The sequence below is a fragment of the Paramacrobiotus metropolitanus genome, unplaced genomic scaffold (assembly GCF_019649055.1).
Source record: "Paramacrobiotus metropolitanus isolate TYO unplaced genomic scaffold, Prichtersi_v1.0 Parri_scaffold0000230, whole genome shotgun sequence".
NCBI classification, from domain to species: domain Eukaryota; kingdom Metazoa; phylum Tardigrada; class Eutardigrada; order Parachela; family Macrobiotidae; genus Paramacrobiotus; species Paramacrobiotus metropolitanus.
This window is the reverse complement of record NW_026570450.1, coordinates 82,691-104,838: the sequence shown is the minus strand read 5'-3', so window position 1 is coordinate 104,838 and position 22,148 is coordinate 82,691. Positions and strand designations below refer to the sequence as shown.

Genomic DNA, 22,148 nt, shown 5'->3' with positions numbered 1-22,148 from the left:
TGGTAGACGCTGAAGTTGCAGTAGTGGTTTATTGGGGTCGACGGGATGGCGTAGTCCAGGGACGAGCGCTGCGCCGGTGGAAAGGCACCGGTGGCAAAGGTCACGCTGACAAGAACGGTGAAAATAACGGCCAGGGAATGCATTGTGGCTGTGGTGTAGTCGAGTACGGAAATTTGGAGCTGTCGACTGTTAGCACTGGTGGTTACGTTGTTTTTATATGCGATGCGGACGCTTTTGTTAGTGTCATTGTGACTGCCACTGACTGGCACTGTTCTTATCGGGAGTACAGTAAATGCAACCCCCGCGGTACAAGCAGACACTAATTTATTGCAATCTTGGAGTAGCACTGTAGTAAGTAATAAACATAATTAATAATTTTATCTCCCGCAGCAATGACACTATCAATAATTTTGTGACAAAATGCCAAATGAGCTAAAAGTAGAGTAATCGCGATAAGGCTGTTTTACATCTACACGTACCATGCCGCATTATGTGCCGCCGCATCCACGTGATTATCGTGTCATGCTTGACTTGCTTATCATTTATCGGCCAATAAAATTTTCATTCTATTAAACTCAAAGTGCAATGAATCACAAATTGTGCACTGTAAAATCTGCATTATTTTACACCTGTTGGTATATAAATTATTATCTCGAACGAATCTATAGTACTACGTTTAGTAAACACAAATCCGCGGTTGAACCATGATCAGAAAATTTTTCGAAATTTACAATCATTTGATATCTGTTGCGGTGGCTATCGATACCACGGAAACATATTTTCTTTTCCTATTATACTTACAATAAAATAATTGATAATGCAACGAGAATAGGGTTTTCTTCATCCTTTTCTTGTGCTTTCATACATACAAAACAAACCGACACAGAAATCGCCCGCAAAAAATTGGATACGAAAAACAGCAAACAATTATATCACAACTGGATACTACGATTTCACTCATTCGCACACATTACACGGCGTTTCGCTCTTCCATCTTCCCGTGGAAGGGCGCCTGCCCCACCGCCGGCTGCGCGTGCAGCGGCGCCGTGGGCAGGAGAAACTGTACGTTACGGAAGAGCTCCTCGGCGTTGTTCTTGAACATGAGGAAGAAGCCCTGGATCTGCGCCGCACTGATGGGCACGCCCAGACTGAGGACCAACTGCGCAAAGGCTTCCGCGCGTTTGGCGGATTCCTGTGGGTAGAAACGGTGGAATAACCGGCGCAGCTGATACTCCGACACATGCCCAATGTACTCCTTCATGTCCACGCGGCCCGGGCGGATCAGCGCCGGATCCAACCTGCAATACATATCCACATTCCAAGTAGCACACTAACAAAACACCAAGATCATCTGGCGTCCCGCTGTCTAATTTCTTTTAATAAAGCTCTGCCTATGTAACGAAACATTCGCAAAAATATTAAGGAATACTACTCAATATTTTGGGAAAAAGAAAAAAGTAGCAATAATATACAGCAATCTGTACGAGTACAAGTATTTGGATCGTTACGATTATTGATAGATCACCGAAGTATAAGAGCCATGGGGCGCGCCTAATATAGCGTTTACCTAATCCGAGAGCAGCGATCTCAACATCGTTAACGTTACCACAAACTCGGAAAGAGTAACATTTCAAAATTTTATTGTTTAGAACAATTCTTATTCAAGTGGCAAGTATGCGATAATGTTAATCTACTGAACTTACTTCGAAAGCACAAAATTCAAAAGTTAAGAACTCGTTGACAAATTAGTAAAAACGATGTACTAGTAAAAACATGGATGTATTTGACAAATTTTACAGGATAATGTTAGTGCTGATATTTGGATGCAACTGCAGCTTTTGTGCAAAAAGCTATTTAAAAATTCTGCACCGGTGAAGTTTTAGGACTTTAGACAGAAGCGCAAATAAATTTACGAAAAACAAGAAGCCTAAAAGTATAAATTGTGCGATATACGGGAATTCAAAAGCAGGCAACAGGTAGCCGGAAACGCCGTAATCCCATAAAAAATTTACTCGGATTGTTCATATGCTCCGAAGAAACCTCTCCACAAGAGTTACACCGAGCAATACGCATTCTCTGTAGACGAACGCGGCACTATCATGAAGCTTCAAAGAAAAGTTTACAGTGAAATCGTAGTACATGGCTTGTACTACGATTTCACTGTAAACTGTACACGTACTGCTATTATCTGAATGTGAACCGGCGGACGGTGATTACGACTGATTGGGTGATTCGTTAAGAGTAGCGAAACTATTTCGAAATGACAAAATAATATTAGATTATTAATCAAGCAAGCACACATCAACGACCCGTCTCATCGGCGAGGGAATCTCACCTGTTGATGTGGTTCGTGGTCATGAAGAGGATGCGCGCTTCCGCCGAGGCCACTCCGTCGATGGTGTTCAGCAGTCCACTGAATGTCACCCGATTCAATCCGTCGTAGGCCACGCCAACTGCACAAGCATAATCAAAAACCCTTTATTCTGTTTACGGCATAAATCAAACAATAATAAAGAAATCAAAAATCAAAATTAACTCTCTCCAATCAAATTCACTCAATTTTCATATCCAATCAAAGAAGCTCCATTCAAATAGCGTCAACATTTTGGGAGATAAACAAACAAAATACTATTTTAATACACATACCTATTCAATATCTATATTTCGTATATCCACATATTTTTGAATATATAATATCATATTCGTTCATTTGCTTAAACTTTAAAGTACGGCGAGAGAACGGGCGTAAGCTCTGAGAATCGCACACGGAACATGCTGCTTTAAAAGCAAAATTACTCTATAACCATGATATTCCCGCAAAAAAACAACAATCTTCAATTATTGTATTCCAGTTTTTAGTACACTATATTTAGTATTTAGGACTTTGTCAATAGTGAAGCATTGGAGTTGTTCAAATGGATAAATGTGACCGGATGACGTACCTTGATGGCTTTCTTCGCGGTTAACAAAGGCCGCATCGACATCCTCGAGAAGAATGATGCTGTTCTGCGGGGCCACATTGAGCAGATGATTGAGCCGGTCGTCGGTTAGTCCGCGTTCACTCAGGTTGAGAATGCAGATACTGTACTCCAGCTGGCCGGCCAGGGCCGTTATGAAGCTGCTCTTGCCGCAACCGGGGGGTCCATACAACAGATACCTGCAAAGAACAAAGAATTTGTATTTTACTAAACGAACGTCACATCCCACCGGAAAACGATTAATCCATCGCATCAATATGTACCTGATAAAAGTGTCTTAAAAGGCAAACAAGTACTGGATATTTGCGATGCCTCAAAGCGAGAACCATGTACCCCATCGAAAGCAGTAGTGCACATGCACGTACACTAAAACAACGGCACATCGTAGTGGAATGGCACGAACATTTTCATGTGTCCGCCAGACGATGCGAAGTCTTAAAATTATTGTCGAAAAATTGAATTCACTATTATTCTAGCGCAAAAATTTTTTTATCAGATCTCTCTAGCTTTTAAATATTTAAATAGAATAGTGAAATCCGTTTGCCTCGTCGAGTGAAACTGGCGGGCATCTGTGAATGCGAACGATAAACACAATGAAAAGAAAGTAACCAGCTGCTTATGCTCACCCTCTGCGGTAAGGTATTCCCCGATCAATGTACCACGCGGGATAATTGATGAACTCGGTAACATCCTTCAGAATGCGTTCTCCCACCCCCTTGTCCAGAATAACCGAATCCAGGGGGCGTCGACGCCGGGGATAACCGAATGGCCGCCACTCCGATCCCATCGCCGTATAGATCACAGTTTTCCCTTCGGTTTTTTCCAGAGCCAATTTCCGGGCTGATGAACAAAGAAATATTATTCTTATTGGTTTACGTATTCATAACAAAAACTTTGTATAATACGTAGAGCACAGAGTCTGAAAAGAGTGCGACGAACAAATACAAAACAGTGCAAAAGAGAATGGCGTATGCAAGGCATATAATACAGTAATACAAAGTAGTAGATACCATATTTGCAATATATTATATGCAATAGTAAATTTATCTGTTCTGGTACAAGGAAATCCAAAACTAACAAAGGAAACGAACGAAAAAATCCAACGGAGCAAAAAATGCACAGTTACAAATTCTAAATCGAGAAGACAAATTTAATCAGCGTTTTTTTCAAGCGCCATTCTTCAGGACTTATGATGGCATGGACCCACGGCGCAAGGATATTTAGCCCACATACTACAATTGTATCCCGAATTACGGATATTCGTACAGATGATCGAATTATCTATCGAAAATTTATACAGCAGAAATTATAAAAATTCATGAAATTTATATAAACTTATATAATTCTTACATTCGGTAAAACGTATGTGTAAGTGCAATATCAGGAGCATACAGAGCGTCGAAGAATTTCGAAATAAACGATACGGCTTGCTTTTATACAAGAAAAAATACATAAAAAGTTTTCCGGTCATGTATGTTTTTATCGGTTAAAAAGGCTCGTTCACTAATACAAGTCATCACGATTCGAGAATAACAAATTATTAAACCGAGCGACTAGATAACGGATTTATAGCTGTTCTTCGTGTTTCCTGAACAATCGCTCACCTTCTTCCAGCATATCCAGGTAGATCTGCCGATCCCGTCCCAGTGACGTCAACGTCACCGTCTCCATCGGGGCGCCGATGGAGAAATCCATCGCCTGCTGTTCCCGGTTGCGCTCCACGCGGATCCAGTTGTTTTTGTATCTAGATCACACACAGCATGCTGCAACTGTACGTTTAGTAAACAACCTACACTGCACTTCATTTTCTGATTTCGAAAAGTATCTGAATTAATACAACTGATGCAAATAATTAATTCTAATCTGAATATGGCTCAGAAATTACACTGAAAACCCAAATAACAAATTTCAGAAACATATACCACCAAATCAAAACAGATCCATGTAAACTACCTATGTAATCACATTTACGGCGTTTGCAAAATGCCACATAATGTTATAAGTTATAACGTACATCCAATTTCAAGCCTGCGGCTGGCAAAAATTAGTCTATCAGGCCTTCCAAATTGTGCCGTACAATAACTGCAGGTGCATCACGATTTCCGAAGTTCATTGTACTTGATACATCAATATCTTCGGATTCTGCACCGTTGAAACCGGTTGTCATCAATGTACAGAATGCACTGCGAAGAGTCTTTCGACTGTGGTTTCACGTATGTTTTTTCTCGCTAAAAGCCTGTATAAACTTCCTGTATAGGAAGCTCATCTTCTTACTCAGGAATTAATGATTCAATTAATTTATTAAAAACTGCTTCAGCTTTCAGTACTGATAATTGTAAAGTTCACCATCGAAGTCCGGGTACAAATCAAACTCACAATTCAGGTTAGGGGACACTTTATGGGAACAACTTCCTAACATTTTTTCTGTTTATTTAACTACTGTAAAAATATTATCCGTTTATTATCGGATTTTCTCAATTCGGGAATTCGCATCTTCAAAATAATCTCGTTGCATTCGCACCGGATATTTAGGATATATCCATTTCGCCGTCTTATCCGTTATTTGCGACCATGCGAAATGTCGCTACCACCATTAATTACACACTCAAAATCCTCTGGCGAAAACTCGCCGTCAACCGTGCTGGCCGCATAATCTCCTTATACGCCCTACTTTTCCTCATCTTCTTCAACGGTAAACTGCGCAATCTCGCGCCCAACAATGAACCGGAAGCCCCACCCAGCCCACCGGAAGCGGAGACGCCACCCATTCCCAAATTCTCCGTCGTGAATGAAAACGTCATTCCCGTTCGGGAAAAATTCCCCGATATTCCCTATGAACGCTGGTACATGAGCAACGCCACTCTGCGCACGTCTTCCTTCACTTTATCCCTCGGTGAGGGCAAAAAGGAGATCGCCAAGATCTGGCCGGAAAACCACGGCGTGAACGATCGCGTGGAGAATCAGCTCTTATATTCTAAATATTCCGATGATATGCTCAGCGGGCATTACCGCTTTCACAGCACCAAAACGATCTTGTTCGCGGGGCAAAAAGTGAAGAGCAGCAAGCGGCTGCCGGTTGGGAAGGCATACTTTTATAAAACGGGATGCCCGGTAAAGAACTGCCGGCTGACGTACGACCTGGACAAGGCTAAGGAGGCCGATGCCATTGTTTTTAAAGATTATGTTAACGGGGAATTTATCGAAGTAAGAAACATTTTACAAAGCAAAATTCCAATAAAACATACAGTGTTTGATTAACAAAAAGTTTGCTCAGCGCAGACTACGGGCACTATATCAGCTGCACATATTATATCTGCATACTCCTGAAACATAGGAATCTGATCATGCAGAACCTTTATCTGAGGCGATTTTTCCTAAAGCTTATTGCAAACCTTATTTCTGAAAATTAATTCGAAAGTTCTGAGTAAGTAGCGCGTTCACCATCAGCCATAAGCGGTGATAGCGTATAACTGTACAAAACAGCAACAGTATGTAAAAATAATATTACTGCGTATTGCCTGCGAGGGTTAGCAAGTACAGTGTGGGAATAACTTCGTAGTACACTGGCCAACTGGGGGAGGGAACGCGAGAACTTGACAACCTGTAAAGTGTCCACAATAAAATAAAATTGTCCGTCATATCTATATAATGAGAAAGGAATCATGTTTTTATCCACAGTTTTTCTCAAAAATAGGTTTTTAGCTATTACATTAATAATTTTAGTTAATCATTTTGCATAAAGGCAAATAAGGAGTCGGCGCATATACAGTTTTCCAGTAATGAATAGCACAGAAATTTAAACACCGGAACCCAACATTAATATCATGCCACTTGAACAGGGATACAAGCGTCCACTGAACCAAATCTGGATGTTGTCCCTTTTGGAGCCACCAAACTATTCCAAGGATTTCAATCCATACAAGGACAGAATCAACTGGACGGCAACGTAAGTTTTGGAAGGCAACGTATTTAAGCGATGCCTCAGAAAACCATAACATTTACTCATTTATTGAGAAGTAAACTGCTCGCACTTATAAGCCAAAGCCGCATCGCGCGTTGTAAACAGATGTAAATAAATCTTCTGTTCAATAATTTTTAAAAAAATACACAGGATAAAAAAAACATCAACACTGCGCGATTTCGAAAACTAGTTTTTTGTTATTTTTCATCTAGATACCGGCACGATAGCGAATTAGTGACGCCGTATGAGAAATTCGTGCTCTACGACCGCAACATCAAATCGAAAAACCAGACGGAAAACATCGCCGCTAAAAAGCGCGGATTCAAGCATCAGCCCGGTCGCATCGCCTGGTTCGTGTCCAACTGCGAGGCGCCCAACAACCGCTTGGCCTATGCTAAGGAATTGGCCAAGTATTATCCCGTGGACATCTTCGGCCGCTGTGGACCACACAAATGTGATTTGAGCCGACAAGAGAAATGCCTCAGTATTCTCCAAAAAGACTACAAGTATTATTTAGCCTTCGAGGTTAGAAAGACAACAAAATCAATCAAAAACGATTGCATTACCGGTCAATTTGCTATTTATAGAACAGCAACTGCCGATGGTATATCACAGAAAAATTCTGGATAGCATTACGGTAAGCTCGTTATTGTTATTTGATATGTACGAGATCCCGTACGAGAAATTTATGCGCGTTTACAATTATTTTCAAATTCGTACTGGGTTTCCATACAGCAAAGAAAATTCGGTTTGCAATGAAGAGTAATTTGTGTCAGGCGGATATATTACTATCTTAAATCCAATAAAGTCACACAGAAATGCTATTTTACGGACATATTTTATAACTTTAATTTTTATTTACGCAATTTTATCTTTGGACTGATTGAATGTTATAAATTTTGATTCGTTTTTTCGTAGGTATCTGTGCATAACGCTATACAAAGAAGTATAGAAGTATTCACGCGATAGCGATACTTTCAAAAATGATTATCGCTTACAACTTACAAGTTACAATAAATAAACTGTAAGCAGTTCAAAAAGTATGCACTACTATACAAGTACAGGAGATACTCTGTGTACTAAACAGGGCGGAAGTGGTGCCAATTGTCATGGGAGCTCCCGTCTCCGACTACGAAGCGGTCGCCCCGTACGGCTCCTTTATTCATGTAGACAATTATGCCCATCCCAAGCAACTAGCGGAGTATCTGCATTATCTGGACGCACACGACGCTGAATATAACGAGTACTTCCGGTGGACTGGCACGGGAGAGCTGATCAACACATATTCCTACTGCCGATTGTGCACGTAAGAAACAGGCACTGAAAACTATTGGTATAATTCTCCATACACAATTATACTCTGTACTAGGCAAAATTAAGTCACTTTCTAAAAATTCAGCACAAAACCTAGCCGGCCAAGCATCAGTAGACGATTCATTATAATTATACCATGATCCAGATGCACCGGATATCGGCAATGCGGTGTATATATATATAAGATACTTGCACATGTATTGTACAAGACATTTTGCATCAAAACCCACTATCACTGCTAATTGTTTTCAGTTTAATGCATTCGGAATATCCAAGGATGAGCTATGGAGATGTGCAGACATGGTGGCAGATGGGCGGGACGGCATGCAGCAACGACAAGAACAATTTCACTCTTGCACGCGTTGGACCATAGTCCCGGAGATGAAGAGATTCTGTTCGCGAAATCGGAATGCAAAAGAGGTGTACAACGACCGATCGCACTGACTGCAACGATGCAGGGCTTTTGCATAAAGTATAAATGGATATGCGCAGGCGCATTAGAAAACTCTAAACTTATTGCATCACCCTGACTGTGTCGAATAGATACCAAAGCAAAGTTCTACAAACTCAAACGACGACGAATGACTTCTGTCTCGAATCCTCATCGACAATCATTTGTCCAAGCGATAGAAATAAATATTATATAAATTAAACAAAGATCAAATAAAGATCAGCGAAACGATCAGCCGCAGAACCGAACATTTTTGGAATAAGATCGGAAACGACATGCTAAATTCGGAAGAGCTTCGATCAGTTCGTAGTACCCGAAAACTGCCCAAACGACAAATTCATAGTTTAAAAAAATTAATGAAATATATTTCGCAGCAAATTACTGTATTAATAATTCTAGCAAATGCACGAAAAGCTGCCCCCGCTCACTGATTAAGCAATATTCAACGAGCACCAAACCAATCGTTAAGTAAAATTTAAGTTGTTACTCATTACTGTGTTACAAAGTTTCAACACACTCACCGAAAAATATGCACACCCGGTCCGGGAAGGAAATCAAACTTGGTCAGCACCTTGCCCCCGCTCTCCTCCTGCGAGTACGTCGTCTCCACACTGATATGCTGCGTGTTGCGGGCCGCCCGCGCCGTGATCCACTGCAGCAGCCACTGATAACTGCGATCGCGGCTGGGCACCTCCAGCGTCACCGTGTAGTGCCGCTTAAACATCACCGTCCCCAACTGCATCCCTTTGCGCAGGACAGCCAGCCCCGCGCCCACCCCCACCAGTCCGAAGCCGGCCCCGAAGTAGGGGTTGTCTTTGAGGGAACCCAGGAGGTCCGCGACGACCATGTTGACGGAGAGCTCGGATTTGTTGAACACATACACCGCGGTCCCCGCGGCGACGGCGGTGGTGGTCAGGAGGAAGGTGGGTGAGAGAAACCACGGTTCGGATGCGTAGATGATGGGGGAGGTGATGGTGGGTTTAGGGAGATCGGCGTCCATATTGCGTCAGGCTCAGGAGAACGAGCATCATGATGAAGAACCAAGTCTGACTCAGACTGACTGGGATCAGTTAACGGCAAGTAGCTCGCCTCACCAGCAAGGCTCTCAAACGTCAGATTCAACAGTGTAGTACATAAATCTATCGTCTGACTCTTTAAAAAATACACAAAACGTTACCACTTATAAAATAAAAGTCTTTGTCGATGGCTTGCACTCCTTGCAGCAAAATTCCCGAAACAGAGAAACCAAAGAAAACTTTAAAAAGTCTTTGTGTCGACTGTCGAAACGGCTGACAAGTGAAAAAGTTTGCAAATGAAGTAGCGTGACGAGTTGATGGTAGCTTGGGGCATTTCCGGTTGTCCTAGAAGGGAAACCAGGGCGGCTGAAAAAGCATTTACATTTCAAGAAATCCACGCGGCAGAAATTATATCATACAAAACAAAACTTATATGTTCTCAATTGAATAGTGTTATTTAAAAGAGAAAATAAAAAAAACTGGAACTATGGAAATGTAATGTGTTTTCCCTGGGTGGAAATTATGCTGGCGCTAACAATTAGAGGTAAATAGCTCGCCTCACCAGTAGGTTCTGATTCAGTTTACAATGCACTGCAGTTAGTGTGATGCAAACCTGTAAATTTGTGTCTTTCTAAGTCTGTTTATTTGGTTTTATCACTGTTTAGTGTTTTACTTTTGTACAAAGAAAAGAAGTTTTCGACTGGAAAACTGTAAAGCATACACTGCTTTTACACTGTGCGTTCATAAAAGTAGTAACATCGCGTTGGCAGTGTTGCAGCGATATGAAAACGCTGAGACCGCGTGGCATCGCATCATTCGCATGTTGATCTCTTCATCATCGTTGCCATCCTCACTAACCAATATTCCCCGCTGCCGCCGTCGCCATGAACATGGAGCCGCCTAACCACCACATGGAATTCCAATCGCACCAGGTGCGCGAGCGCATGTACCGTCTGATGATCAGCCAGCTGTTCCAGGACGGTTATTCTGCCGTGGGGGTGCAGGTGGCCAACGCGCTCAACCTCATGGATCCCCCCTGTCCCCCGTCCGACGAGCTCTTCCACCTCGTCTACCACCAGACCCCCCGCAAAACGCCGGCCACTGACCCGGCCGCCAAGACGCTGGATCTCAATGTGGACTCCTCGGTCGAGATCAGCTCGCCGCCGTTGACGGTGTACGAGTTCGCCGTGACGACCAGCCACCGGGGTCCCATCCACGCCGCGGCCTTCAGCTCCACGGGGAAACTGGTGGCCACCGGCAGTCAAGATGGGTTTATTAAGATTTACGATGTGGAGAAGATTATCCAGCGGGGACTGGATTTTCAGCGCTTGCCGCCCGATCAGATCGAACAGGTAGGAATTACTGTACTTGCAACCTTTTGGGCTGGTACACCATCTTTTGGGCTGGTGCACCATTAAAGCATTCCACGAGACTTCTCACTTTGAAAGCATCGGGTTGCTTATATTGTCTTCTAAGTTAAGTAATGCTTTAGCGGTTTAGCCTTAATATTCGATTTATGGCAGCATTAAATATTTAAACTAGCATTAATGCCTTTTAATGGCATCATTAAACTGACACTATTATCAATTGTTAATATTATTTTTGTTCGGCGTTATTTTAGGGCGTTATTGTCCCTGAGGTATTAAAATTCAGTGTTTGCGCTAATTTTTGATTTTACTAGATTTTAATACGCATCGATTATTATGTACATGTACCTCAACCTGACATTTAATGCGGTTTTACAATGCTGTTGTAAAGTAGAAGCTCTCATTTTTTAAAGTCAGTTAATCACTTCATGCTGGATAATTTTGCAGATGGACGCCTTTATACTTTTCGTGCCCCCATTTGGAAAAACATGTTTGAAAATGCGAAAAACCAGCCTAATTGCTTGAGTACTTACTCGTAGTGATAGACAATAGCATATGGTTAATGTTATAGCGTAGATGATGGGCTCATATTCGTATTTTCTCTTGCGTGTCGGTGTCGGCGGATCCTGTAAACTGTAAAAAAAAACATTTGCCCTAGAACTTGACATTGTTTGTTTTTCGTTTGCGTATCTTTAATTCATGTTGTACTGTTGGATGTAGAGCGTGATATACCGCATCATCCAAGACCACCAGGACAGCGTGGCCTCCGTGTGTTTCCATCCGGATCCCGACCGGCAGCTGCTGCTCTCCGGCAGCCACGACTTCACGGCGCGCCTCTTCTCCTTTGAGAAATCCGGCTACAAGCGGGCCTTGAGGATATTCCACGAGGCGGAGAAGATTCGGGAGGTGTTGTTCCATCCCTCGGGCAGTTATGCCCTCTTCGGGACGATGCATCCCACGCTGCGGCTGTATGATATCGAGACGGGACGATCCTTTGTCTCCTCCAATCCACTCGATCAGCACACCAAAGCCATCACCAGTTTATCATATGCGCGAGGTATGACCGTCCAGAAGTTGCGAATTATCGTAGTGTTACGGCTGTAATATTTAGCTCATCCTGGTTGACTGGTACCTACCCTTGATAATATTATGTGCTTTCACAGTAATGTACTGGAGCCTTTTTTGTCGATATTTTTTTGTGAATTTAAATTTTGTTCGTATCGTAATATGAAGAAGCAATCCTTGCTCGTACAAAATTGTTTCCATGCATGTCACGACCTTCGGTTTTAAAATGTATAACGAACGCAACAAAAATACGGGATTTATCAATAATATAATATTAGGCTTTTGCGTAGCTCATCCACGTTTTATAGCGTTTTCGAAATTTCCTGACTGCCTATTTTGAGACATGTATTTTCTAATTGTTGGCATCAATTGTCTGCTGTTTCTTTAGCTAAGCATATCGCAAAGCTTGAGTTAAGCATGTTGTTAAATGACTGGCTTAATTTTGCACTTCTCATCCTAATTTTTCTTGTTGTAGACGGATCGATATACTGTTCCGGTTCGAAAGACGGCGCCATCAAGTTATGGGACGGTGTGAGTAACCGCTGCATGCAGACGATCCCGGCCGCGCACGATAACCAGGAGATCAACTCGGTCTCCATCTCCAAGAACGGCAAGTACATCCTTTCCTACGGGAAAGACGAGAACGTCAAACTGTGGGAAGTGGCCGCCGTCCGGCCGCTCATGTACTACACCGGCCTGGGCGGGCCGCCGGGCACCCCGCCCCCACCCCGCTCGCAGGCGCAGTTCAACCACGAAGAGGACCAAGTGATCTGTCCCAGTGGCTTCTCCGGCCAGTTGATGGTGTGGAACAGTCGCAACGCGGCCAAACTGGCCAGTATTCCCATGGCGCATAACGGCGCCGTCAAGCGCTTCTGTCATTCCACCACGGAGCCGGCGTATCTGACCGCGGGCGAGGATGGACGCATGCGGTTCTATGCGAAGATACGGGCGTAATACGCCGGAGTTTATGTCATGTTAGAGATTTTCTCCTGTTTATGTTGCGCATTCTTTGGATCGGGTATGAAGTACGCAATATTTAATATTCTATTTGTAAGTATTATAACACGTCAGATTTGTATTATCTCTGTTATGAACTTGCGAGAATAACGTTATTCAAGGGATGGTAACGAAATAAAACGCCATATTCGGTGCGGGGAAAGATTTCCGAAATACTGGTATTAGTTGAAAAATAAAAAACACATTGATATTATGGTATTTATTCGCGATTTTTGGAGCATATGAATAAACACAATGTGGTGTTATTATTCATGGCGTTGCCTGTCATTTAACTGATTCTAATGAAATTTATGTCGTTTTCTTTATTGACAACAGAATTCAGCCCCATTCTGGGTACATGGAAAACGGTAGGACGAAAATGGCGCTTACATCGACGCTTAAGACTTTCTGCTGCCGGCGGAATCAGATAGCAAATACATAATACATACATAGCAAATATCGAGATGTCGTAGAGCAGTGGTTAACAGTTACGATACGGCCACATGGTGGAGCTTGTTTCACACTTTCAGTCAGTATTAAATACTGTTCAAATACGCACTCGGGTTGACGTTATCGAATTTAACTGACATTTTCCTAGTCCGTTTTTTTGGCGAAAAGTTCTTTTGTTGTCATTACATAAGTGTATTAAAAGTTCATGTGTGTTTTTACATGTTCAGTGTTCTGCATAAAATCCGGTGAGCTAAATCGGTCTTTTTGTTGTGTGACAACATCAATAGAAATACGAATGTACAAATTAATAAGTTTGTACAATATATAATTTGATTGTAATAATGCCTTAACGTCACTTGCAGTTATGATGGATAACTGTACAGAGGTTATCCAGGTTTAGGTTCTGTAGACAGGTTTCAAGGTATCTTCACTAAGTTCACTTCACTTAAGTGAAGATACCTTGCAGGTTTAGTTTGCATTACCTAATCAGGCACAAATAGTACAGAAGCTGTAGACACATTCTACATGCAAAAACAACTTGCTGAGGACTGAGGATGAAAGAGAAAGTCGCAACTGTTTTACGCACACACAAATTTCAGTCGATAATAACTCGGCAAACCGGCATCACAATTTGAAAAACCTCCATGCACTCTTGACACATTTTACGGTTTACCAGCTACTCTATAATCTATATACAAGTAACACCGAACGGAAGTAAATAAAAGAACTACGCAATGAAAACCTATAAACTGACAGTTTTAAACAGCAAAACGTAATACGGTTATTGTCCAACGTTCTTACGAGATGATGAACGCACCCACAATATAGAAACATAGAACTGAGCGAAGGAATTCAACGCACATCCAGCAGACGCTTCTGCAGCAACCCCACGACCATCTTGATTTTATTCCGCAGGCGTTTGCGGCGCTCCAGCAGTTCAGCGCGCAAATCCAGCAGCAGCTGGTGCTCCTCCACACTCTCCACCTCCTCGCGACGCTTTTTCTCGCGATAGCGATTGGACGCTTTCACGCACTGCTGACGCTTTCGTTGACTGACTTTCCGGGAGGAGCGGCGAACGCGTGGACGATAGGGAGGTGGTCGTGGCTTCTTAGTTTCAGGAAGAACCGGCGGAATCACCGTCTTAGTGTTCCTCAGCAGGCTCGCGAGCAGTGGATACTGTAGAGGAACAGGCTGCAACACATCTTGCGGGGATTTCGTTGGTGGACTATCAGTTTTATCGCCACAAGGAGAATGAGGCGGTGGATGCCCCGCAATGGATGCTTTCGAGTAGGGAGCAGCGAGATTATCGGGAGCTGGAGTACTTAGAGCAGGGAACGGTTGTTTCACACTGACGGCGGCGAAAGGTCTTAATAACTGCTCCACAATCGCTTGCAGGACCATTGTAGCGTTTTGCTTGATAGCGATAAAAAAAACAGCTCCTGCAGAACTCTGCTCACACCGCTGCAGTCATAATTTACAGAGAGCACACGAACGAAAGTGACGGAAATCTTGCAACGGGCACCTTGAAACGTCAGATGGAACTCATGGTATCCTGCAGATAGCGAGCGATGGCGCAAAAGTCAAGGAAATTGTCGCTTGCAGAGGATGGTGTCTCGTTCAAGGTGCAGTTCATAATCAAGCTTCTAGCAAGTTCAGATGATGACCATATAAATCAGTTTCCCGCAAACATTCAATCAGTGCGCGTGGAATTAACGGGAGCACTGAGGACCTGGGATCAAGGACCCAGTCGTCGTCGTCGCGTTGAGTTCCCGCAAAAAAACCAAAAACCACAACTCACAACTATAAGAACTGCTACACAACAATTGTGAAAAATTCATCATTTTTCACCGCTCAAATTTCCATTGTCAGACTGTCAGAATCAGGCGCCGCCGAGCGGTCGTGGCGTGACGAAGCTACTCGTACATCGGTGGTTGTCGTAGCGCACCGGTTGTCGCGATCGTAGCGCAAAGCGATTATAAACAACCATGAAAATCGCATAATATTATTATGCGATTTTCATGGTTGTTTATATTTTCACTTTAATAGGCAATAGCCGTCAAAGTAACAAGAAGTGCAAGCGCAGGCACACTACGTTACTGTTAAAATTTTAAACACTGAAAAAACAACCAAAATCTCTATCCACCCGTGGGTTAAATGGTAGCGTACTTAGCTTACTTACTTACTTATAATGATAGCGTGCATTAAATGGTAGCGCATGGTGGTTGTTTATTATTATGAAAAGTTTTTATGTAAACTTATACTGGCGGTATACAAAAGTTTTAATTGGCATTTGGCGGTATCACAATTTTTCTATCATAGTAAAGATGTACTAGTACTTAATCATTCCTAGCCGACAGCAAAAATAGGCGGCCTAATTAATTATACAGAACATCTCACCTAAATTAGCCGATGTTGGTGCTGTTCCCATGACACAGTCCGCATTCCCGCGTTGGATTTCGATGCTGAACCGCTAGCGCGAATACTCGATCGCCCCTATCTCGCCCGTTTCCTTGTGTATCAGCTGCCCGATTTCGGTGACCATGCGGGAAGCGCCTGAAAATATCCGAGTGATTCGACGGCTACTTCGAGTTTCCAAGTTGTGTAGTCGCTAGCAACATCTGACCAATCGATAATGGTAAATTTACAGTAAAAAACTTGGGTTTGCTTTTTTGAATTTCTTGATTTCCGCACCTGACATATTACTATAATAGCATTTGTATCAGGAAACGGTTCACACTGCACGAACAACAAATCTTTGCTTCGTATGCACAGTTTACAACGATTTCTTGTAAAAATTTCTGTGATACTACCCCCTTAAGTTTTTAAGCACTGTTACGTTTACGTAGCATGAAATTTCCGTTTCTGAACGATGATAAGTGTTTCGCTTTTACCCGAACTTCTGAAAACGCTGTAATTCATAATGGTCTGCTGCGAAGTACGCGTATCGCCTAGAAGTAAGTAATCAGTACAGTGATAATATTATTTTTTTGTCTCCAGGAAAGGAAATCAAGCCGCAATCCGTTTGTGATACTGTGACTTTGCCACTGTACCACATGTCAGTATGCACTAATAATATGCAGAATGCACTAAAAACTTCTTTGTTTTCAAAAAGAAGTAGTACAAAATGTTGTAACAATTTATATTACGTAAACACTGGTGTGGGATACACAATAATATTTACAATGTCTATAACACGAGTATAATCGTACAACCGCTTTCAAAACGAAAACAGAAAGTTCATACACCTACCGACTGGTACGTACCGGCATTCCACGCTTGACGGTGAAATATATTCAGTGCATTAAGTACAGTAGGTATTACCGGGCGACTTAGGGCAGTTGTGTTCGTAGTGTGTTTTTACTTTTCATTACAGGCGACCACAACGTAACAATACTTTGTTTTCAAGAAAATAAACTCTAAGAAATCCGGTAATTACCCCTTGCGCCTTGCGGTTAGCGCGAGGCCGATATAAACGAGTACAAACTTCATTTCGAAGTTGTCACTCTTTAAGTTGATAATTCCACTTGACACGATAGCAAACTTCAGTTTTGTTCGCTCTGACCTTTGAAAAGTTCGTCGGCCAGCACCAGCATTAATAAAGCAAGCGAGCGTTTTTGATATTGTAGATATCATGGCAAAGCGCGTATTTGCTGCTCTCTTGGCATTCGTCCTAATTGTTCAAGAAATTTCGGCTATCGAGGAGGTATGCGCATTTGATTTACACTGTTTTTTGTTAAGAAGTCTGTTCTCTTTGGTGCAGTGAGAGCTAATCTTATCGTTGATGGTTATGATATTGATCAGTGCAACAAGTTGTAATTTACAGCTTTCGCGGCACAAGCGCGCTGCAATCGACGACGCGATGGATGGATGTTTCTACTGCTGGACGAAGGACATATTCCATGCTGACAAAAAGACCGCCACAAATTGTGGAAAGGTTGAAAAATACAAAGGGAAAAAGGATGGAAAAGATGCAGAATGTTCCAAACGGTTTAAAGATTGTTGCAAGAAGGGCGATGGGAAGAAATGTCACTCGCATCCATGTATCTCGTTTGAATAGTCAACTGCTTATTTTGTGACCTTGTAGTGTGTATATTTGTCCAATAGAAGTATTCGCCAGATTCAACATGTTTAGCGAAGTAGTATTCAGTTTCGAACTCGGTTGTTATGTTCATAATTCTGTGTTTTGCATTAAAAAATTCCGCAACGTAACTACACAAAATGTATGTCTGTCGCTGACAGCCCTAAAGAGATTTCCAAAAACAGCCTTATCCTAAATGCAGGTCATACAAAAAGATACTAAACATTAGACGAGCATACGTATACGGTGTGATTTGGTACGACTAATTAATCAAACCCTTTCAAACTTTTATGTACCAGCAATGCCATTCACACTTAAACTAAAATCTCCGATAAGCAGAACAAGTAAAACAACTCTTCCAGCTCTTTAGAACACCCAATAGTTCCTAATTAGGTACATGATCGTGGCATAATTTTGTATGATTTAATTCATACTTAACAACTCTGCAAATAGCATCTGATTCTTCTGTTAAGGAGTTATCGATGAACTAATAACTGCTGATAGTCTCCGATGATTATAATCGCCTCGGTCTAGTCGGGTATTCAGCGTTTTATATGGTGATTGATCTTGTCGGACAGACATCGGCTCTGTTATTGATGGTAAGGAATGTAAGTCAAAATCCAGGGTGACGGTTTCTTGCTGGTTGCTGTACCCGATATGATTATGATAAAAACTGGAGTTTATGCAGCATGATAGCTGATCTTCGTGTAATTTCGTACAGACTACTGAGACTACTGTAGGCTTTGCGCTCGCTAACAACCGGTAAGTCTATAAGCAAAAACACTTTAGACGATCCTTGTTTTGATTACCTTTCCGACACTTCCACCCAAAGTACGAGTACATTACGCCGTATACCGCATTCAATCTCTTCAAACACAAACCCGCTAACATAGAATTCGATGACTAACTGCATAATAAAACCGGATATGCGATTATTATCGCTGAACCGCTGAAATTTGCCATATAATCGCCTGTAAAGTGTGGCAAGGCAGTGAAGACCGGTAAATTTTCTACTGATAGCAGCTCTCCGAGTTTGTATAAAATGGTAAGCCCAGCTTTTAACCAGCTTTTGGACACCAACGTTGCCCAGCTGTACAGCGCGGCCACCGCCCTGAAACCTGATGGAAATCTGGCAGTGTCCCCCTTGTCCATCCTGTACGCCAGCGCGCTGATGTACATTGGCTCATCCGGATCCACCAAATCCAATTTAGACAAGAGCTTCCATTTCAATCAGTTTTTCAACAGTAATGCCGACTCCGTACTTTCCGCATTCTCCACGTCCATGGCCAATTTTACCTCGGTTAAAACGCCCAGGGGGGACGATCCGTTTGTCATTAACCTGGTTAGTGGTGTCTTTTTACAAAAAGGCGCACCCTTCGTTAACAAGTTCAAAGACGGCGCGGTTAACCAGCTGAAATCGGAAGCCGAGTTTAAAGACTTTAGAGTCAACGCCGAAAAAGCCCGCGGGGAAATCAACACCTGGGTGTCTGACAAGACCAACGGGCGGATCAAAGACCTCCTGCCAAAAGATGCTGTGTCACCATCCTCCATTGCAGTACTGGCCAACGCCCTGTATTTCAAGGCAAGTTGGGAAACTGCACTGAAATTTAACCCCATGAACACCAAGAAGCGAGACTTTAGACTGCTGAATGGACAGAACACCCAAGTGGACACTATGTCAAATTTCGCCTACCGTCTACCGTATGCTGAAGATGCCGACTTGGATGCAAAATATATCGAATATGGTTACACTAACAATCAGGGAGCCATGCTCTTCCTGCTGCCTAATAAGAAGGATGGACTGCGCGCCTTAGAGAAGAAGCTGACCGCGAATGTCTTCGGTAATCTGCAGAAAAAAGCAACAGGCGAGCGAGTCACACTACAAATTCCCAAGTTCAAAGTAGAAGCGGATCTGAATCTGAAGGACATGTTAAAAAAGATCGGAGTGAAGGAGGCTTTTGAGCAGAGCAGTGCGGATTTTTCCGGTATGACCTCACAGAAGCCGGTGTGGATTGGCGATGCCTTCCATAAAACATTCGTCGGTAAGTACACCTGGTCGATCACGACACCCAGGATGTTTGCCGGAACCGGTCTTTTAATTGTGTCTGCTTTTAAGCCGCGTATGCATTTAATACGATTGTGGACTTAATCGTAATTAAACGTAATTCAAATTGTGGATTAATTAATGGATTAATTCAAATCGTAATTAATCGCAATTCAATTGTGGACTTCAAATTTCAATCATTTTGAGTAGTGTCACGCGATTTCACCCTGTATTGGTTTGAAGGATAAACAATTATGGGCTTGCAGAGATCGATGAGAAAGGCACGGAAGCAGCCGCTGCGAGCGCTTTTGTTATGTTAGCCGGGTCAGCGTTCAATCAAGCGCCACCCAAGGAGTTCACAGCTGACCATCCTTTCATCTTTGCCATCCGCCACAATCCAACCAATGCGATCCTTTTCATTGGCCGTGTTGAGAGTTTTTAAAATGGTGCCTAGAAAAGGGTTTCCCATTGTTGCTTTCTAAGTTTCAGGTTAATAGTAATATGACAGGTCACCTTTGATTACATAACTGAAGAACATGTCCAAGCACTGTACTGTTTATGCTGACTGTTGCCTATTTGTCCAATACAAGTGATCCAAATAACACATGCCGTGACATGCGTACATAGGTATGGTAACTGTGATGTTATTGATGCTTTTCAAATAATTATGAGCACGAGATCGACCATACGAAACATTTCGTAGTTAGCTAGTATAAATAAATTTGCAAGATCACAAAAGCAGTGTACTCTTTCTAAAAAGTAAAGGCAGTCCTGCTGAAGGATGGCTTACAATACGTTACAGAGTTCTAAATCGTAAAACAATCCGTTTGCTGAACGGATGTTTTAAAAATACTGAGCAACTGTGCGAGTACAACTATATTTTGTATGCGCCGTTAGACTTTTGTTCCGAAATATTTCCTTGTATTCCGGAGCTTCCTGAATCCAGAAAACATTCCCATCGTCTGCTTACGCCATATTTTACTCAACGCAGTGACCAATGTCCAAAGGGTGCAGGTCACAGCACCGGTGAAACGAAAACCACACTTCCATGGTTTAAGGTTGTTTATTGCATTAATTTTGTTGGAATAAGGTACTGTGTAAAAATGTGACGTCGGGAAACCCCTTTTTTTCGCAATAATGCAGCATGAGATGTTACGTTGCAGCGCCAGTGATTTTGGGGAACAACCCGAACAAGTGACATTATCAGCACCATGATACATCTATCAAGCGCAGTACGCATGGTTTGTGCTCGAAGCAGTTATTATACCAGTTATTTGTGAGTAATAGTACACAAATACAGATATATTAAGAAAAAGATCAATACTACGCGCGGTCTCCCCATAGTCTGGAGATCTCTCTAACCAAGAACTTTTAAAAAAATCTGACACCACAGTTAGATCGGCCTGGTCCAGAACTGCGTCACATGGCTTTTGCTTTTGAATACGTCCGATCAGAATCGTGCCGGCACAATACGCGTCCTCAGTCACCTCTGGCTTTCTTATCTCTGGTCTGGTTTTGTTTTGGCCAGGATTATGATTCATAACGTTCCGAACCGATCTGCTTTTTAACTGGTCGAAGGAAAGATACGGCACGTTTTACAGATACCCGCGTGAACAGCTCCGTTTTGCAAATACGCATCACGCCATCAGGCACGCAGGCCATGAAAACAACAGTCTACTACGCACATACACTTTAATAGTACATATTTAGGCGTCTAAATGAGCAATTAAAAATTAATCTACAGACATCATTTGTATTATCAGACTACTAGGTAATTTTTCTGCTTGCGTTAATTACAATTACAGTTTACACTGCGCTAATTAACGCTAATTAATTCAAAAATACTGTCCATATCGGCTAACAACGGTAAACGTTTCCAGTTTAATTCAGCGCCACAAAATGAACTGAGACTTAATTAGCAACTGATCTGCTTAATTAGTTAATTGATCTGCTTGATTAATCAATTTTTGACAAAGGCGAAACCTTCTTTTCGAAAAATATCCTAGCACATTCTTTAGAAGAGCGGTCCAAAACATTTTGACCCATCACGCTAAATGTTTCCCTCTTATACTTGCAATGAACAATGCACCACGTAGCTTCTCTGTAGAAAATTTAAAGCGACAATTATTTTGTAAGAAAAATATGAGGTTCTTTTAGTCAAAATTCTTTAAGTATCATTAATTTTCCTGTTATTTCTCATTCCTTATCCCTTCGGTGCTCCCCGAGTCTCCGGTGCCGCTTATGCAAATCGTCTTACGATAAATGCCGGGAGCAAATTTAGATCAGTTGTTCTCTGTTCTTAGACCTCCCGAGGCTGCTTTCTGCTGATTGAGTGTACTGCGTTGTGATGTTAACTGTTGTGTATAAGCTAAATGTACAAGTTTTCAGTCAACTATATTTTTATAATGCATTTTACCGATGATGCGTG

At 42.3% G+C, this 22,148-nt stretch overlaps 5 protein-coding genes across 5 annotated transcripts; 4 read left to right on the top strand and 1 right to left on the bottom strand.

Moving 5' to 3' along the window:
- Positions 1-840: 840 nt before the first annotated feature.
- LOC129601334 (mitochondrial chaperone BCS1-like) lies at positions 841-9,974 on the bottom strand. The gene is made up of 6 exons (XM_055500127.1): positions 9,226-9,974; positions 4,583-4,722; positions 3,605-3,818; positions 2,943-3,157; positions 2,336-2,453; positions 841-1,298 (listed from the first exon to the last, which is right to left on the bottom strand). Exons 1-6 carry the CDS (start codon positions 9,702-9,704, stop codon positions 971-973), a joined length of 1,494 nt encoding a protein of 497 aa, XP_055356102.1. The 5' UTR covers positions 9,705-9,974; the 3' UTR covers positions 841-970.
- Positions 5,173-8,921, top strand: LOC129601335 (glycoprotein 3-alpha-L-fucosyltransferase A-like). Its single transcript, XM_055500129.1, has 6 exons — positions 5,173-6,182; positions 6,818-6,924; positions 7,152-7,464; positions 7,527-7,576; positions 8,027-8,245; positions 8,506-8,921. Exons 1-6 carry the CDS (start codon positions 5,550-5,552, stop codon positions 8,624-8,626), a joined length of 1,443 nt encoding a protein of 480 aa, XP_055356104.1. The 5' UTR covers positions 5,173-5,549; the 3' UTR covers positions 8,627-8,921.
- Positions 9,975-10,334: 360 nt separating the features above from the next.
- Positions 10,335-13,289, top strand: LOC129601346 (cleavage stimulation factor subunit 1-like). The gene is made up of 3 exons (XM_055500143.1): positions 10,335-11,072; positions 11,808-12,144; positions 12,628-13,289. Exons 1-3 carry the CDS (start codon positions 10,605-10,607, stop codon positions 13,104-13,106), a joined length of 1,284 nt encoding a protein of 427 aa, XP_055356118.1. The 5' UTR covers positions 10,335-10,604; the 3' UTR covers positions 13,107-13,289.
- A 3,179-nt stretch (positions 13,290-16,468) lies between these two features.
- Positions 16,469-17,707, top strand: LOC129601340 (uncharacterized). Its single transcript, XM_055500134.1, has 3 exons — positions 16,469-16,552; positions 17,225-17,301; positions 17,422-17,707. Exons 1-3 carry the CDS (start codon positions 16,519-16,521, stop codon positions 17,653-17,655), a joined length of 345 nt encoding a protein of 114 aa, XP_055356109.1. The 5' UTR covers positions 16,469-16,518; the 3' UTR covers positions 17,656-17,707.
- A 938-nt stretch (positions 17,708-18,645) lies between these two features.
- Positions 18,646-20,346, top strand: LOC129601339 (leukocyte elastase inhibitor A-like). Its single transcript, XM_055500133.1, has 2 exons — positions 18,646-19,718; positions 19,987-20,346. The coding sequence occupies exons 1-2, from the start codon at positions 18,719-18,721 to the stop codon at positions 20,160-20,162; spliced, it is 1,176 nt and encodes a 391-aa protein (XP_055356108.1). The 5' UTR covers positions 18,646-18,718; the 3' UTR covers positions 20,163-20,346.
- The last annotated feature ends 1,802 nt before the right edge of the window (positions 20,347-22,148 follow it).

Excerpts from the sequence above, each read along its gene's own strand:
- LOC129601335 (XM_055500129.1), top strand. The coding sequence starts at position 5,550 with ATGCGAAATGTCGCTACCACCATTAATTACACACTCAAAATCCTCTGG. Across the intron at positions 6,183-6,817 it reads TTAACGGGGAATTTATCGAA|GGATACAAGCGTCCACTGAA; the intron begins GTAAGAAACATT and ends CCACTTGAACAG. Across the intron at positions 7,577-8,026 it reads AAATTCTGGATAGCATTACG|GGCGGAAGTGGTGCCAATTG; the intron begins GTAAGCTCGTTA and ends TGTACTAAACAG.
- LOC129601334 (XM_055500127.1), bottom strand. The coding sequence starts at position 9,704 with ATGGACGCCGATCTCCCTAAACCCACCATCACCTCCCCCATCATCTAC. Across the intron at positions 4,723-9,225 it reads CCGGGTGTGCATATTTTTCG|ATACAAAAACAACTGGATCC; the intron begins GTGAGTGTGTTG and ends TGTGTGATCTAG. Across the intron at positions 3,819-4,582 it reads CCTGGATATGCTGGAAGAAG|CCCGGAAATTGGCTCTGGAA; the intron begins GTGAGCGATTGT and ends TTTGTTCATCAG.
- LOC129601346 (XM_055500143.1), top strand. The coding sequence starts at position 10,605 with ATGAACATGGAGCCGCCTAACCACCACATGGAATTCCAATCGCACCAG. Across the intron at positions 11,073-11,807 it reads CGCCCGATCAGATCGAACAG|AGCGTGATATACCGCATCAT; the intron begins GTAGGAATTACT and ends TGTTGGATGTAG. Across the intron at positions 12,145-12,627 it reads CAGTTTATCATATGCGCGAG|ACGGATCGATATACTGTTCC; the intron begins GTATGACCGTCC and ends TTCTTGTTGTAG.
- LOC129601340 (XM_055500134.1), top strand. The coding sequence starts at position 16,519 with ATGGTCTGCTGCGAAGTACGCGTATCGCCTAGAA. Across the intron at positions 16,553-17,224 it reads AGTACGCGTATCGCCTAGAA|ATATCATGGCAAAGCGCGTA; the intron begins GTAAGTAATCAG and ends TTGATATTGTAG. Across the intron at positions 17,302-17,421 it reads AAATTTCGGCTATCGAGGAG|CTTTCGCGGCACAAGCGCGC; the intron begins GTATGCGCATTT and ends TGTAATTTACAG.
- LOC129601339 (XM_055500133.1), top strand. The coding sequence starts at position 18,719 with ATGGTAAGCCCAGCTTTTAACCAGCTTTTGGACACCAACGTTGCCCAG. Across the intron at positions 19,719-19,986 it reads CTTCCATAAAACATTCGTCG|AGATCGATGAGAAAGGCACG; the intron begins GTAAGTACACCT and ends ATGGGCTTGCAG.